This window comes from Parasteatoda tepidariorum, chromosome 6 (genome assembly GCF_982258835.1).
Source record: "Parasteatoda tepidariorum strain Cologne lab strain chromosome 6, Ptep-v5.0, whole genome shotgun sequence".
Classification (NCBI taxonomy): domain Eukaryota; kingdom Metazoa; phylum Arthropoda; class Arachnida; order Araneae; family Theridiidae; genus Parasteatoda; species Parasteatoda tepidariorum.
Genome location: NC_141760.1, coordinates 3,607,967 through 3,626,355, shown reverse-complemented (window position 1 = coordinate 3,626,355; position 18,389 = coordinate 3,607,967). Strand labels below are relative to the sequence as shown.

General features: G+C 31.2%; 1 protein-coding gene and 1 long non-coding RNA gene across 6 annotated transcripts in view; both read left to right on the top strand.

Moving 5' to 3' along the window:
- The first annotated feature begins 3,545 nt into the window (after positions 1–3,545).
- On the top strand, positions 3,546–8,205 carry LOC147807454 (uncharacterized). Its single transcript, XR_015434493.1, has 3 exons — positions 3,546–4,155; positions 5,825–6,011; positions 8,009–8,205. It is a non-coding gene; the product is annotated as an uncharacterized LOC147807454 (long non-coding RNA).
- Positions 8,206–10,999: 2,794 nt separating this feature from the next.
- LOC107455157 (ceramide synthase 1) overlaps positions 11,000–18,389 on the top strand; it is a 104,441-nt gene continuing 97,051 nt past the window's right edge. For 3 of the 5 annotated variants that reach the window (XR_011636738.2, XM_016072626.4, XM_016072627.4), the window contains exon 1: positions 11,000–11,395. Coding sequence is in view for 4 of the 5 variants with exons in the window: in XM_016072626.4 (XP_015928112.2) it covers positions 11,159–11,395 (237 nt within the window). In the remaining variant the exon portion in view is untranslated. The remainder of the gene's footprint in view (positions 11,396–18,389) is intronic. The other 2 variants (XM_087165322.1, XM_087165321.1) reach the window with 2 other exon arrangements.

Sequence of the window (18,389 nt, the reverse complement as noted above, 5' to 3'; positions counted from 1 at the left end):
TATTTGATCGTATTTCACCGAGAATTAGCGAAGTAATTAATGTTTTGCCAGTTCCACCTGGTGCATCAGGAAAAAAATCCACACTGTCCTGCTAAAACTGCGAGCATAATGCGGTCATAAATGCTCCTTTGTTTCTCATTCATTAGTGGAACATTGCGAGTAACAATCGCTGCCATTTTTATCGTATTGTATTGAAGTTCACGATTCATGTCAGTGTTTAATAAATCAGATGCACTTCGATTTGGAGAAAGCATACCGAAATGACTGAGTGGCAATTTGGCAATAATAATGCAAAGATCCTCAATAACAATCAGTGCTTCATTGTACATAGCATCGCTGAATACTATCATTAGATCGTTGCAACGTGTGCGATATTGATACCGTATATCATCAGTCATCGAATCTTTGTGATATTCTCATAACGTTTCTATACGGGCTGGGAATCATGTAGCTAATATTATAGCAAATAGTAGACGATTTTGCTTTGCAGTACAGTTCAATGCTGCTTCAGCAAACATACATTCCCACTGGTTGTCGTCTTCCAGCAAGCCGAGTGCAAAGCATGCATCTTTATACGTTGGATGCTGATTTCCATCGACTTTACATATATCTTGAAATGACAATGAGCCGGTGTAATTAACCAACAACAGTCAAACATAAAAGCACTCAGTCTGCCTTGGATTGACTGTCCCAAGGCGTTTGATTTGAATAAACCGGGACATGCATCAACCGGTGTGCCTTGCTTGTGGGGTGTCCAGTTTTTTGAACCCATGTGAAATAGGGTGGTACTTCTGAGTAGAGTAATGTCCGTGCAAAGACGCCAAAAGCATCCGTACGATTACCCAATTCAAAAAATTCGGTGAGTGTAGTTTTTGGTGGATTTATAGCTCGGTCAATCGCTGTCTCATTCGTGAAATATACGCTCTGACCGTTTTTAAGACGGACGGCTAAATGAATAACGGTTGGATCCCGTTCATTAATTGGGAAACCAAAGATACGCCAAACAGCTTCATTGGAGCTGATGTACCGGCCTATTTGGTACAGCGTTATTTCGTCGTTGTTATTCACTGGAAGAGCAGTCACATTGGTATTTTCAACTCAAAATACTGCTATATCATTGCCTTTATTCACATACTTGCAAATATATTTGATGCTCTTCTTTTAAGGGCATGCATAAGTATTAGAGTTTAATATGACTTGTTGCAACGTGCGTGAATATTATTTTTGATTTATTATGTTTCTATGTCTAATTTGGATCCGAATACGATTAAATAAAGATATATTTAAAATATACGTTAAATCTGTCCAAAAAATGAAAAAAAATTAGATACAAACCATTCTCGAATATATATATATATATATATATATATATATATATATATATATATATATATATATATATATATATATATATATATATATATATATATATATATATATATATATATATATTATACAAGAATCAAGGTAAATCATATTTTATTAGGGAGAAGGTGAGGTTTACATCTAGTTACGTTTAAGGCTGAACAACAACTGACTAGCGTGGGTTAACAAAAGGTTGAGTTGAGTTGAGTCGCTGCAAGGCGCATTTACACTGAAGATAAAATACATGACAATTCTCTGGCGCTTAAATAAAAGGTTAATTATGAATTATTAAAATTTAAGAGTCAATACCGTATAATTAGAGATTTAATCTGATGACTGGTCCTTTTTCCCGAGTTGATCTCCTTAATTGCATTGGATTTCTCTGGGTTACAGGACTAGATACTGGAAGAGAGGAGGGTATGGTGGATGTAGAGCTGGATACTGGAAGAGAGGAGGGTATGATGGGTGTAGAGCTGGATACTGGAAGAGAGGAGGGTATGATGGGTGCAGAGCTGGTTACTGGAAGAGAGGAGGGTATGGCGGGTGTAGAGCTGGATACTAGACGAGAGGAGGGTATGGTGGATGTAGACCTGGATACTGGAAGAGAAAAGTGTACTGTCCTGGGCATAGAAAATTTTAAAGAAGGAGTTATTGATTTTTCAACTTGACAAGCTCTCGATTGGTTAAAATGACGCTTGATCAATAACCGTCGTCTAATTCAATGAGATAGTGAAGTCGTCCAAGTTTTTCAACAACAGTTCCATACTTCCATTTAGCAGATGATGTATAGTTGCGAGACTGTACTCTTTCTCCTAACTTGAAATTTTTGTTAAATTCCGGCTGCAAGGCATTATGTTTTTGTCCTTTAGTTGGTTTGATTAAGTCGAATTCACATCTTAAGTTTCTACCAAATAACATTTCTGACGGAGTTTTTCCATTGTTAAGTGGTGTTATTCTGTATCGGAAAAGTAGTTTGCATAATTTACTATGGAGGGAACCTGGATGATACTTCATGCATTTTAGTTTCGTTTTTAATATCTGGACAAAGCGCTCTGCTTGGCCATTTGTAGCTGGATAGCCAGGAGCAATAAGACGCTGTTTAATACCATTTGGCTTACAAAAATGTTGGAATTCTGCTGACTTAAAAAATGCGGCATTATCAGAAACTAAAATTTCAGGTAATCCATGACGACTAAAAATTTCTTCTAAATAATAAATTGCGTTATGTCTTCATAGCAAAAATTTCAGGCCATTTTGAAAGTGAATCCACAACAATTAAAAATTGATGCTCCATGAAGGGTCCGGCATAGTCGATGTGCACGCGTTGCCAATTTTTCTCCGGTGTTTCCCATATGTGAAGAGGTGCTTTCACTGGATTTTTTCTCACATCACAGCATTCACGGCAACTCTTAACCATGTTTTCAATATCGGTGTCAATGTTTTTCCAATAGCAGTAGTTTCGAGATAGAGCTTTCATTTTCACAATTCCTATGTGTGTAGAATGTAGTTGCTTGAGCATTTCAGGTTGAAGAGATTTGGGAATGATTACTCGATTTCCGCTAAATAGGATTCCATCTTGAATGGTTATACTGGGATCAAACTTGTTTCCAATAACAATATCGTATTTTATTTTTCTAAGATCAGAATCAAGCTCTGTTTCTGTTTGAATTTGTTTTGCTGTAATTGTTTCAGTTGAAATGTAATTTATGATAAATTGCTGGAGTGCTTGTGATTCATCAGTACAGTTGACGTAATTAACTGGTAGTGGAAGAGGATTTCTTGAAAGGTAATCAGCATTTGTATGCTTTTCAGATTTTCTATGTATAATTGTGTAATCGAAACTCGAAAGAAATTGAGCATATCGAAGAATTCTTGAAGCAGTCATAACTGGGAGGCTTTTCTCTGGATGGAAGATAGCGCAAATGGCTCTGTTATCGAGAATCAAGGAAAATTTTCTGCCAAAAATATAATCGTAAAATTTTCTGCAAGCCCAAACCACAGCTGTAGCTTCACGATCTAATTGACTGTAATTTTTCTCGGCAACTGTGAGACTTCTGGAAGCAAAAGCGATAGGACGCTCTATACCGTTTGGCATAGTGTGTGAAAGAACTCCTGAAAGTCCAAAAGGGCTGGCATCCGTAGCTAATGTTACTGGAAGAACTGGATTGAAAGGTACTAGCCCACACAGCCACCGCTATCCCAGGGATATCCAAACACGTCTGTTACTTATCCAAATATCCAGTGGATATTCGGATATGTTCCAGACTTCTTACAGATATCTAAACACATCTAAGTCCATGAGTTAGATATTTTAGACATCTCTGGGATATCATTTTTGGATATCTGGGGGATGTGGTAATTTGGTTATTATAGAGATATCCAGGCATATCTAAGTTCTAGATATGGACATTTTGGATATCTTTTGGATATTTAATATAGATAAGTTTAAGACATGGATCACTGGATGTCTGTAGAATGTCTAAGAGATGTTTCAAATCGTACTCAATAGCTGACGCAGATCCAGTTTTCGACATCTCAGAGATTTCAGTTTTTGGATATTGATATTCTTTTATTTACAATTCCAAACTCTGATATAATTTTCTTTTTCTGATGCAGATTTTTTTTTCTGAATTAAAACAGAATTTTGAATTTTTAAATATTCTTAGATAATTATAATTCTAACCGTACTCAACAAAAATAGAAACCTGATACCAAATACGAAACTGCAGAATTTATTGTTAGCGAGCGTCTTCTTTTACAACCTTGATATAAAAATCATTTATTGTTGAAGTAAGTAAGAGTTTTTTATTATTGAAATATTTGTTTTCTTCTTATTGGTTATATTGTCATTTTTATTTCTCCTATATGCATTTTTCATATCTCTGAAATGTATGAACTTGGATATAAGTCAGACTTTGATGAATTGTTATGGCTTACAATATGAAGAGTTACTGTTTGAAAAATTTTCTTTAAAGATTTCATTTCCTGTTTTCCTCACAAAATCATTCCTTTAATATTAGCGTTGAATTCTGTTCAATATATATAAATATATACGATTCTTCTATTTTGTTTACCCACTTACAAATTGCTGAGCCAAATTTTTAATTTTGAATACATTAGCCATTTGTCAGGCTGATGATATTAATACATCATTATTTTATTTGTATATATTGTATATGTAATATTGGCTGCTGAAATTGTTAATAATATTTTATTATTGTGGTCATCCCCATGGCAGAATCGCAGCGACATTGTCACAGAATGTTACGGTTCTTGCAGAAAGATTTTTCTTTCAAAAAGTAAAAAAATTTAGTTTTCTTTTCTACAGAAATTTACACATAATATTTGAACCATGCATTTAGATAATCACTTTTTGACACGCTTAATTTGCACCAGTAGTATCGTAAATCCATTTAAAGTTTCTATTATATTTTCGGCAGTTATTGATATTGATTTTCACCTGGTTTTATAAATATCTCTATTTATTTCACACTATATAGAAAATTCGAATCTTGCATTTGAGTATTTACTTTTAAGGCAATGATTCTGTCTAATTGTTGACTGCTATTGATTTCTCAATAGTTTTTATATCAGATATTTTTATGCGGTATTAAAATTATTTATTACGCATTTGAGTAACCCATTTTTGATGAGTCCAATTCGCATTATTTCATCGTTAATCTTCGTTTTTTTCTACTTATATAATGGATTACATTATTTTTTAAAATTTTGATGATTATTTACAAAATGCGAAGAAGAAAATAATTTGTGTGACATCCTCTCCCTCCAACAAAATGCGTAAATAACACCCATAATATTAGAATAAAAAATTATTACATGTTTAATTAAAAAAATTATAGTTTTTTTGGAAACACAGCTTTTTTGTTATTTTTAAATTACTAACATATATGTTTGTTATATTGAAGTTATCTTACAGAAAGATATTAGTGCCAGACAGTTTTGTTGCAAATAGCTTGAAAAAATTCTGCCACAGGGGTGGTCATTATATTATCTTTGTGCAATTTGCATGTTTTAAAAAAAATCATATTTCTTAAGCAATATTTCCACACATACTGAAATGATTGCTTGAGTGTTAGGAATTATCATTGTATATATAGCTTTTAATTTAAAAAATGTCTAACTTAGAATTTTGTTATTTTCATTTTTTATAATATTGCAATTGCTTTATTCATGTATATATCTGAAATATGTAAATGTTCAAAAGTATGTTTAATTTTGCATTATATGGATAATGACCAAGTGCATCTAAAACAATGTTTCCATGCACGGGCATGATTGCTTGAATGCAATGGATTATCATTGTATATATAGCTTTTAATTTAAAAAAAACATTAACTTAGAATTTCTTTATTTTCATTTTTTTGATATTGTAATTGCTGTATTCATGTATATATCTGAAATATGTGTTCAAAAGTATTTTTAATTTTGCTTTATATAGATAATGCCGAACAATTTTTCAATTGTTAAGTTTCTATTGACTGATGAGGTTGCAGTTGTGCCAGTGACCTGGTCGTCAACAAAAGGTTGTGTGTGTCCTCCTTTAAAAGCGTATGAAGTAATGAAACTTCTTATGAAGCTAACTAAACCTTCTCCAGATTGAATTTGCCATGAAGCAAAACTTTTGGGTGAATATTTTAATAACTTTTTACTAAAAGAAATTTTTTGTTGTTGTCCAAATGCAATTTCAACTGGTATGTATACACCAGTTAAGACACAATGTTTGTATATAATTAAATAGGATGTGATGAACTTTGTATAATTTTTGTTATTTAATTACTAATTTGTTCTTCTCAGGTACAATCTCAGAGTGCTGTATACTTCACTATTTTATTATTTACTTCCTTGCTCTTTTCTTACTTTTTTTTCCCCTTTGGTTTTTTCCTGTGTTACCTTGAGTGTTCAATATTGTTATTGTTATGAAGTTTTTTAACTCAGAATTTTACAGTGCACCACTGGATCTAGCCCAGATCTAGATGTTAAGTTTGAATATACATTCATTCAATCTGATACAATTGTTCTTAACCAATTTTGGAAAGTTAAAGCCTATTCATATTATCTAAACCTGTTACCAGACCCAATACTAGACACTGTTAAAACTCCCATCTCTCAACAAAATAATTTGGAAGTTAAAAATAGTATATTTTACAAATCTTTCCCAACAAAATTTTCATTTATTTCATATGTTTACCGATTTGATTAAATAAATCAAAATGACATAAGAAGTATAAAACATTTTTATTTATGAGTTGATTTTAATGTGATAAAAAAGAAATATATATATGTGTAGGTATGCACACATATTTCATAAAAAATTATACATTTATAAAATAAGTGAAAAGAAGAAAAAAAATCATAAAATTAAGAAAAAAAATAGCTGTCACTTTTTACTATTTGTTTTCTTAAGAAAAAACTGTATTCCTTAAGTAAAATTTTTTATGAGTTAGTATTTAACCATAATTACAAAAGCATATGAGCTATCACTCAAATAATGTGCCCTTATTTACAATGCATCAATTCACAAAAATTTTTTTAATTATTTTGTTCATTGTCTGACTCATGGCATTTGTAGAAGAAAAAAATTTAACTTTTTAAATTTGAAACATAATTATCTAATATATATAAGCAAGCAAGGTATGTAATTAAATGTGATGAAATCTATCTTCGTTTTCTAACATAACAGGGTGCCTAGCATTTTTAAAAAATGCTTAAAGGTGCTTATTTTTTATTTTCATATTTTAAAAGATATTTAAGGTGTTTTTATTTTATTGTGGGTTTGAAAAAAGTGCTTAATTTTCTATCTTTTAAAAAGAAATTTTTTTGTGTGGCGATTGTTATCGTAAATTACAAAAACATAAAAAAACGTGATATTCACGATTTTCTTTGCAATATTTAACCGAAACTAGTTTAAGTTTTCAAAAATGTGTTTGTATTTTTTTGGAAAGTGATAAAAAATATTTTTTGAGTGCTCATTTTTTGTTGAAAAATTTGATTATGCATGCTGTATAAATATTTTTACTGTATCCTTAAATGATAAAGTACGATTGGGTAATTTTAAGAAGCAAAAATATGGAGAAAGGTTACAACAAAAATGTTTAAACTAATATGCCAATAAATTAGCCCTGGTCTTTCAATTTTCACCAGCACAAATTTTAGAATTTTTTTTTTCTTCTTCTTAGCATAAATTAAAAGGATTTTTATGCTCTTTCTGGTAGACTTCTCTATAATTCCTTCTATTTTTATCAATCAAATTAGTTTTAGCTTATTGCTTTTAACCAGATTATTAAAAAAATTAATGTGTACTTTATAGTGGCAAAATAGTGCATCATATCATTCTGTATGCAATTAAAAAGTTAACATTTATTGAGAGTAAATGCTATTTTAAAAAGTCACATTTAACTTTTATACACATTTTTTACTTTAACTCATTTCTGTAAACAAACTAAACTACCGAAACAAAATTTAAAATTTTGACTATTTTTATGAGAAAAAAAATTTCTGATGGAGAATTGAGGGGTAAAAAAATCTGTTAAGGAAAGAATAGGTAGTTTTCTTGAATGTCATTAATAAATATTTAATTTCAATCATTTCTAAAACGTATGCTATGCCATTGCTCTATTTTTAGGTGCTGTGAGGAGAAATCCTTCGATCCAAGACATAGCAACAGACCATGAAATTGAAAAATGTATGAAAAACGGCATGCAAAAAGCAAGAAATGTTTCTTCATTAAAAAATTTTAAATTGTAAATTTTACTTTTTAGTAAATAAACTATTTTCTTGTGAATAAACTATTTTTTTGTAAATAAACTATTTATATATGATTGTTTCGATTTATACCCTTATTTATTTAACATTTTTTCAATAAGCATGAAAATGTAAAAAAATTTCAGTTTCAGAAATTTTCCTTTTTTTCTAATTTAAATTAAAACTCATAATAATAATTTAAACTTTTCTTAAAGTTAATTTAATTTTTTTTTTTAATTTTAGAAAATGAATCATTTATGTTTTACAATTTTTTTTTTCCTAATTGAAAAAATTCAGAATCTTGAAATATTTTCATATTATTCCTTCAACCTTCATTTTTCAAATACTACAACCAGTTCTTTTCTTCCAATAAAATTTTTTATGCCGTAATTGTAATTACGTTTCTAATTTAAAACACTCTTTCTGAATATTACAAACACCTTGGAAAAAAATGTATTTTAATAAAATTTTACTAAATTTGGTATATTATAAAATTTACTACTTTAACAAATTTCTTAAGGTAGCAATCAAAGCAAAAAATAATTTCAAGTATACAAATATTTCAAATTAGAATTCTGAAATAATTTGTCAAATAAAGTGAATCGGATATTATGAGTATTTTACATATATCCTTACATTTTGCAATTAATATTCTCAAAACTTACGTGATATACAATCTAAATATACTCATAATACAAGATAAATCAATTTAATGAGAAATTCTCAATTAAAAATTTGTATCGTTTAATAATAAATAATACAAATTTAGTAAATAAGCATTTTTTAAATACTTTAGTAAACAAAAATGAAATATCTCTCTCAGACATTCAGGGTTGTCTCTGAGATATCTAAAAGAATATCCTTGGGATATCCAGAAACTAAATATAACAGACACCTGAACGATGTGTGAGAGATATCAATGTTTAACTTAGGACATCCCTTGGATGACTGTGGTAGGTCAAAGATATCTGTCGGATGTCTCTTGGATATGCAGCAGACATCAATATCCAAATATCTGCTAGACATCGCACAGATGCGACCCCTGGATTTCTGTTGGATATTTCATGGATATTCAGACGTCTCGGGGATCTCTGATGGATATGGCAATATCCAGTTTTTTTATCCAAGAGATATCTCTAAGATGTGTTGTGGATATTTGTGGCTGTATGGGAGAATCTGGTCACTGGTTATAATTGATTTTGCTTTTATGAATGCAGATTCACATTCTGCAGTCCATCGGAAACGTGCGCTTTTGCATAAGAGTTTGTTTAGTGGATGAAGTAGGCTGGAAGCATCTGGAATGAACTTAGAATAATACATGACAAGTCCAATGAATTTACGAACATCATCAACGGAGTTTGGTCGAGGTGTTTCGGATATGGCTTGAATTTTATCAGGTGATTTGTGTAGTCCAGCAGAACTGATAACATGTCCCAAATACTGAACTTTTTCCTCGAAAAATCTACATTTGTTAAGGTTAAGATGCAAATTATGTTCTAGGAACTTTTCTAATACTTTAATTAAACGTTGCTGGCAATCTTGTTTATCTTTTCCTTGGATGATATATCATCAAAGTAGGCAATAGTTCCATCCAAATCTTGGACAAATCCCATCCTCGTCGCCAAATTATTATATACAAGAATCAAGGTAAATCATATTTTATTAGGGAGAAGGTGAGGTTTACATCTAGTTACGTTTAAGGCTGAACAACAACTGACTAGCGCGGGTTAACAAAACGTTGAGCTGAGTTGAGTCGCTGCAAGGCGCATTTACACTGAAGATAAAATACATGACATATATGATGGTTAGAGCTAAAGATTTTTTCCCCATCATACTCGCCGTGCATTTTTCCATTGGCGATCGCAACACTCGAATACGCCATCTGGGGAGAGACCGGTTTCATGCTTTCAGCCCTTCTCCCTTCCTTCTCCTCCTCTTTTCAGTTGTATAGGAATGTACTACGCTATTTTCCCTTTTCTTAATATTTTTCCTTTTTATTTAATAAAAATATTTTTTAAAATTTCCATGATACTTTTCCTTAGAACTATGTTTAATGTAGTTTTCAGTTCCATATAGTTTTCCAAATTAAAAGATTTTAATCTATATGAAAATCGAGAGAGAAACTAACGTACTTCCTTCCTCTATGACTTTCCACACGCTAATGGGGAAAGCATGTGAAGTGTTGCCATAGGAAGAGAGTTCTGCTCTACGCCACCTGCAGCCCATTTCGATTGCCAATACATATCTTCGCGACTTCACGAGTCAACAAAACAAATGAAGAATCCGAAACTAAAAAGAATGGGTTTAAAAAAAAGGTAAAAAAACTGCAGGCTTTTCAGAATCATTTTATTATGGGAAAATAAAAATTTTGTTAAATAGAAAAATATTTTATGTTGCCCATTTTTAAGATTTGTGGCGTTCGAAAATAATGAGTAGCCCAAATTTGATTTTCAGTAGCGGGCACTTTTAAAAGTAGCCCAATCTGGCAACACTACACTGGCTGCGCAGGCGGACCACTTTGATCAGCCTGCGTAGGGACCAAGGGTGCGTGGTAATGATCCTCGTGAAACTGTTCTACCGTAAAGTGCTCGACTTCGCGCTCAGGCTGCCGAGCTACCAAAGCAAGGGAGCCATACCCTCTGCCGAAAATCAAAATCGCGATTGTATGTCTTCCTATCATCCTCAGGGATGTTTTCCAGACCGTCGCTAATAGCCCATTGTGCAGCTCTAGTGCGACGTAAATAAAGTACCTACTTTTAAATAGTATTTTATCCTTTTAATATTATTTAAACTTCCAAATAACTACTGTAAAAGGCAACTACATTAGTATTTTTTTCAGACAAAGTTGTAGTATTTTTTAATTTCACAGTCTGGCAACCCTGTTTTGGTGCCGAGTTGTACCGGCCCTTTTTTTGGGAATGTAGATGGCGGATGAGTCACTTTTCTGTAAAAACATGCGATATAATAGTGTTGATTAATATCCAGTGTTTTGTATCTTTCCTTTTTATGATAAACTTTGACGTGAACTGTCATGGCTGCTACTAGTTCAGACTGGGAGAATTTTCCATCCTACTTTGAATTAATTAAAGGCATACGAGAGTTTATATATAATACATATCGTGAAACCTTTATAGACCAAAGAGAACCTCAACCAATAGAACTCACATGGCGTTATTATAATTTTACAACTTGTGACATTTTATTTGTCTTATTTTTAGCAGTAGTATGGACAGTTTTGCGGCATATAGCTACAAAAAATGTTTTCAAGGTAAAGATTGCCAGTTTAAATTAAAAGGCCATTTTTTATTTACTCTTTCGATTATCTCATTTAATTTATTTTGTTTTGACTGTTTCAGATTTATGACTTCGTTGAAATCGTAATTTTTTCAATTGCGTTCTTGTCAATATTTTATTGTTATAAAATTGATTAATCACTTTTTGACATTTATTAGGATTGCAAAACTAATTTGCGATGGGAGCTGCTGTATGAAATAATTTGGCTTTCAGAGACTGTAATAAAACTTTTTTATGGTTAATTTATCTAGTTGCTCCATAGAAAACTGCAGTAAGATAATGTGTTGTGCTTATAAAATAGGATCCTTCATAAATATCTGATGACACTCATAATATATCTGAAGAGAAATTATACTTTAATTCCCTTCTATGTATAAATAATTTTAATGTTCATTCGTTATGAACCTATACTTTTAATTTATAAACCTATTTCTATTTATCCTCAATTTTAATTTTTTAGATAATTCCTTGAACTACATTTGCTTTAAACATATGTTTTTGGTTGAAAGAAATTTATTACTGTATCGTGATTTGCCATGCCAAACTACAATTGCCAAGTCGCCAAATTGATTTTTGACAGGAAGTTTTTTTTAAAAAAAACTGTCTTTTCTGAGTTTTTTTTTTTTTTTACTTTCTTGCAAGCTGTTACCCCTAAGTTATCAAGATATTGTGATAATTCTGCCACTGATCGTGATATAGAAATCTTCTTAAATGAAATACAAAACATTAAATTCAATATGTCAAAAAAAAAAAAAAATGCAAACTTTCATATAGGATAATCCTGAATTGCAGAATTTTAGTAATTTTGATTTTTTTAAAAATTGTTATACACCTAGCTAAGTACATTAAGTACCTAATATCACAGCACCTATAATTAACTAAATAGTAGTAGGGGAGAGGGGGGTACATTTCATCATGGGACACCTTTCAACAACTAGAATTTCTGCCTTCTAATATTGCTTAATGATTTGCCAATATGCCAGACAATAAGCTTTAACTATGCATAACTGTTGACATTTAGTTTTAAGCACTTTCTTTTTACCACTGTTGTGTTACTCTGTGGCATGTTTTAACATTCCGAAAGTAAAAAGACAGTTTTGATTATAAAACTGTTTATCTACCAGTAATTTTTTAATAAGGTAAATGATATTTATTCATCTGCTAGTTTATTTAATTCTGCTTCTAACTGTATTATTTATTAGTAAAAAGTCTTTTTCTAAAGTGGTTGATAATACTTTAACCAAAATGTCTGTACCAGGGGCAGATTTCAACAGAGCTTAGGGGGCACAATAGTGTTGAAAGGTGCCCCAGGTTTATTATTTTTTTGTTAAGTAATCTTGCAGAAGTCATTAATCTGCAAGAAGCCCATTAATTATGGTTGTTACATTTAAAATACTCAACTTTTTCTGCAAGGCATTATTCTAAATTTTTTGAAAAACATGTGAATGTGTTCAAGGAAGCATGTTTGTAAAAAAAATTTCAATTATATGAAATTTTTTTTAAAAGCTTAAAATCAAGATTCAGTTTCTTGCATTGTTGTTGAAAATAGAATTTATTTACAAAGAATTCATTAAAAGCGTCAATAAAATAATTATTTTATAATTTTATAAAAATATTCAAGAAAATTTTATTTAGAATGATAATAATTTAATTCTAAGAAAATTGATAAGCTTACCGTGTAACATTATATTTAATAAAATTCTTAATCCTGTTATCTTACCTTCCTACAGTTTATAAAAATGTTGGGAACATATAAAAAAAAGAACACTGAACCAGAAGTTAGTGAAGAAAACATTGCAAAAGCAATGGAAGCTGTCAGAAATGGTGCATGTTTAAGAGGACGCCATACCCAGATAAAAAACCCGAATTGGCAAAATCATTTGTAAGTCTCACACTTTGGGGACGTCGCTTTGAGGGAGGAGTGAATTGGCACAGTGATATTTGATAGAGGGTCAGTTAAACTATCCCATCCCTCCCTAAGCAAAGCTGAACATTGTAAGCATTAGTTTCGAAAAGTGATTCTGGGTTCCCTGTCTTTTGTTTTTAAACCTATTCGTAGTTTCATTGTGAAATATCCAGAATAAACATTCTAACTATTTATTTGCATTAACTAAAAATGTAAGTAATTAATAGGTGTTTGCAAGATAATGGGGATTAATTTATATCTTACAATTAATTCGTTTCAAATTAGAACACCAAGAAGAATATAAATTTTTATTTATGTGTGTAGAATTAATATAATTAATAATCGGCGCTGGAACTGCTAAGTATATTGAGCTGTAAATATATGAAAAAATATAATTATAAAAATTCTGAGAAAAATATAATTTCTAAAAACGTAGGCAATTTATCAAGTCATAATACAGAATTAATAAAATGATTAAAACTTATACTAATATAATTAAAAGTCATAAATATAAAAAATAATAATTAATTATAAAAAATGATAAAAGAAAAATCAAACTCGTTTTAGGTTGCATCAAAGAAAATTTTTGTTTTCGCGTATCGTTTTCAATCTTACATTCGCCGTCCGAGAAGTTCTAATTTTCTTTAACCCGGCAGAAGGCGCGCTCACAATATTACGCGAGCAAGCGTGGTGGGTCCAATGGGCCCTTTCTTACTTTTTAACTGTTTTAGGACAATGAATTGATAGCATTTGTTCTTAAATAATAAAATTAAATAGATAAACATGGAGACAATATGTTTCTAAGGTTTGTATGAGAAATTTATATTTTAATAAAAAAAAAAAACTTACATTTTAAGCACATACATCACACATTGTAATTGAATGTTCATTGCATACATTCTTCTGGCATTTGCCACAACGTGTTATGGTTTTCCTGTCTTTTGAGGAGGAACAAATGTAGCACCTTTTTTTGGTATTGTACTTTTGTTTCTTTTGTGACGGCTCTACGTCTTCCGCAGAAAAATGTTGCAGTTTTTCTTTCAGCTTTTTGGGTATGGATGGTTGAACCCTCCGTTCTTGAATATGCTCTTTTATAAGAGCCATGGCAATTTCTTTCAAGAAGGCTCTTCTATTTTTATATGCAGTGGGCGGATTTTTCGTTGACAGCAATAAGACTCTTGCATTTATTGTTGCTGTGTTCAAAATTGAAAAAAATACAACCGTAGACCATCTCTTGCTTATTCTTGCAGTAGAATATGATGCGGACATTTCATCGACGACATGTACTGCGCCTTTTGTGATATTATGAAAAGTAATAATTTCTGACTTTTTTGCGTCACCATTGGAAATATCTATTGTTCCATCATTGTGCATTGTTGATAACAGGTTAACACACTTATTCTTCTTAGGAACATATGACACTAATGCAGTGTTTTCATCGTAGAGAAAAAATGGGTGAGAATTTCTCACCCTTTCTCAAAAACAGGGTGAGATTTTAAAAAGTTAAGTGAAATTTCTAAAAATTAAAAAACAAAAACATAAAGAGACATGAAAAAAATCATTTCTTTAATTATAATACATTTTTAATATCTTCTAATTTTTAAAGCATTGAATATTTTTGCTGCATCATCATATGGAAAATGTTCTATATCTACTTTTTCATCAGCTATTCTCATTAGGTAACTCAAATGCGTACTTGTTTCGTTTTGATCGCTTCTACCCACATTTGTTTCATTTTCATTAGTCCGTTTCGGAGTAGAAGATATTGCCTTTACAAGGTATTTGTCCATCTTGCATTAATGCGCAAAAAATTTGAACGTCTTACATGAAGAAACCTTACCTACAGTAAACACGTGGTTGCAGAGAAATGCGTTCTGAAAGAGGTTCGGAGGAATGGTGTTCTGTAGTTCTTAAAGATTCTGAACAATACTGGTAGCAGGGAGGCTAGATAATGGGGCAGATGTTGAAAATAATGAAAGATCCAGGAAGAAAAGTAAAACGGATTTTATTCTAATTGGCGCAATGAGAATTTTTTTTCAAAATGCGAGAAATTCGCGAATTTTGAAATTGGTTTATAGAATGCGCGAATTTCTCGCGGTAATCATTTTTTAAGGCGAGAAAAGAAAAAAATATGCGAGATTCTCGCGTTCTCGCGCTGTAGTGAAAACACTGCACTAATGTCATATTTTTCTGGAATCCAAATAATGAGGAATGTACTACTTTTTGTTTTCCAGTAACAAATTCGATCGGTAACTCCTGTTTATTTTTTTTTTACAGTTCCACCCATGGTGATTTTTTTCTTCAATAAATCCTGTGCCAAACTAAAACTTGTATACCAGTTATCTGTTGTTACATTTCGCCCAGAATTATTGAGTTTTTGTGTCAATCTCTTAACGATATCGTTGGGAGAATTACTGACTTCATCTGGACCTTTTGGCTGAGTCCCGGCAGATATTTCCAAGTTCCAAGTATAGAATGTTCTGGAATCTACCAGGGCGTATATTTTAATCCCGTATTTTGCCGGTTTGTTTGGGATGTATTGCCTAAAAGAACATCTTCCTCTAAATGGTTCAAGTTTTTCGTCTATCGTTACATATTCTCCGACATAATAGAATTTTTGACAGTTTGCAATAAATGTTTTAAAGCAATCTCTCATAGGTGCAAGTTTATCAAGTTTTCTTCTTTCCTGTCTATCTCTTACATCATCAAACCTCAAGCATCTTAATAGAAATAGAAATCGTTTGTACGACATAGTGCTGTGAAATATATCAAGTCCAATTCCATCTGTTGCCCAAAGATTAAGGACATTTACATGGGAAGATTTATGCACTCCACAAAAATACAATAGTCCAATAAGTGCTCTAATTTCATTCAGAGTCATTTTTCTTGCATCCCGCTCTTTGAAAATTGTCAGCAATCGTATCCATGTAAATATTCGTAAAATCCACTACTTTGTTTAGCATCTCTTCATTTATCAAAAGTTTCCACGATTCAATAGGAGACAATAGATTTTTGGTTTCTCCGACATTTCCTGGCAATCTAGTTATTATGTTGACAGCCGGGGTTCGCACATTTTGTTGATATGGCATTTTTTTTCCACTTCGTAATTTTGTCTTTTCCTACGAAATATTCGTTCTCTCCGGTGCCTGTACTATCATCGGACTCTAATTCTTCCTCCAAAGACGATTGATGCTCACTAAAATTATCATTTTGCTCGTTTTCACTTATAATTTCTTCATCTTCATTTATTGATTCTTCATCAGTTGAAACTTCCGCCAATAATGTTTGCAATCGCTTCATTTCCTCATCGTAACACAAATAGCGAGATATTATTTTTTATAATACTCACTCCACATAAACGATCTCACTGAAATATCTTCCTAAAACTAGTCACACGAACAGGCGCGCCGGGTCTGTCAGACCCTATTATCGAAAAATAACAACAATAGTGAATAGTGGAATGAAGAAATTTCATTCGGCGGAAAGAAGTTGACCTTGAAGGCAGCTACTGCGGACTTGGTCCATTTTGAAGAAAAGGGGGTATTTCTACGGTTTGAGTTTGGGGCGACGGGGTCTCTTGGACCCGGCGCGCGTGCTGGCTGGTTAAATAAGGATAATAATTTCTCGATAAATTTTATAATTTATTTGGATTGCTTTGTAATTTTGCTGAAGTTTATGTTTTGTATTTGTCTGAGAATTTTTCTCCTTTCATTTTTAATAGTTTAAGACACATAACAGTTGGGCTGAAAAGTTCGTAGGCTGACACAAAGATGGGGCTACTATTATTAAAAACATATGATTTTTAGTTAGTTCTAACCTTCGAAAGACGCATGTATAAATTTGACAGCTGTCGGACTGACAGTTTGTGAGATATAGTATTTTTAGTGAAGCAACTTTTGTTACTTAATTAAGCAATACCGTAATATTAATAATTTTAGAAAATTAATAATTTTAGAATTTAACTTTTATTTAAGAAAAAAAAACAGAAAAGAGAGAGAGAGAAGGAAATATGAATTGCCTGTTCACATAATTTTAGCCACGGATTTGCACACATTAAAAATTATATAAATTAACTAAGAAGTTTTTTAACAAATCTATTAACAATAACATACAGTTTTTAAAAACATTAGAATTTCAAGTAGTTAGTTTATTTATATTAAAATAAAAATAATTTCTTTTATCGTATAGACCAGGGATTTCCAACTTACATGAGGTCTGGCATTGGCGTCGTCAGATAAAATTTATTGGGGGGGGGGAGACCATACTTAAGACTGTTATTTTCAAGTTTCTTGAGAAAAATATTTCCATTACCCTTGCCCTTATTATGTATATATATTTATATATATATATCTTAATGTGTGACAACAACATGATATCAAACAAAAGAAAATTATATTTTTATATTTCACAATCAAATCAATATCTTTTACTAACATTCAATATATAATTATGAAAATTGAAACATCTTGATTCTATGATGTAGAGTGTTCATTAGTCTACGTCCTCATATATAATTTTAGAATCATCTTCACGAATTAAGTTTAAAAAAATATACAAATTAGAAATCACAAACTACCATTTAAGAGCGATAAGAAAGTAGTAAGAATCACTATTAAGATAAACGGAACTAAAACTTTAAAACCAGTTTGATTGCCGAATTTAGTTTGAAGTGTCTCAAATATGTGTCTTTCAATTCCACTATGTTTTTTTCGGCAACTAAGCATGCATTTTTAATCTCACCTTCTCAATTGATGATTGATCATGTTTTGGTTTTCTTTTTCTCCCCTTAAGTGTTAATTTGTGATCCTTTTTTTTAATACTTAATTTATGACAAGAATTCCAGAAATTTATCCAAAGAGTACTAGTCTTTACGAAACATCCTGAAAACAATTCTATGAAAAAATACTATTAAGTGCGCAGAAAATTACTTATCAATTGTAGTATGTCTAATGGAATGCAGCATAAAGTGCCGCCTGAGTGGAAATTTTCAGACTAGTGAAAGCATTGAAGAAAATCGAAAAATACAATTTAAATCCCTTTTATTTAATTCTTGAAGCTTATT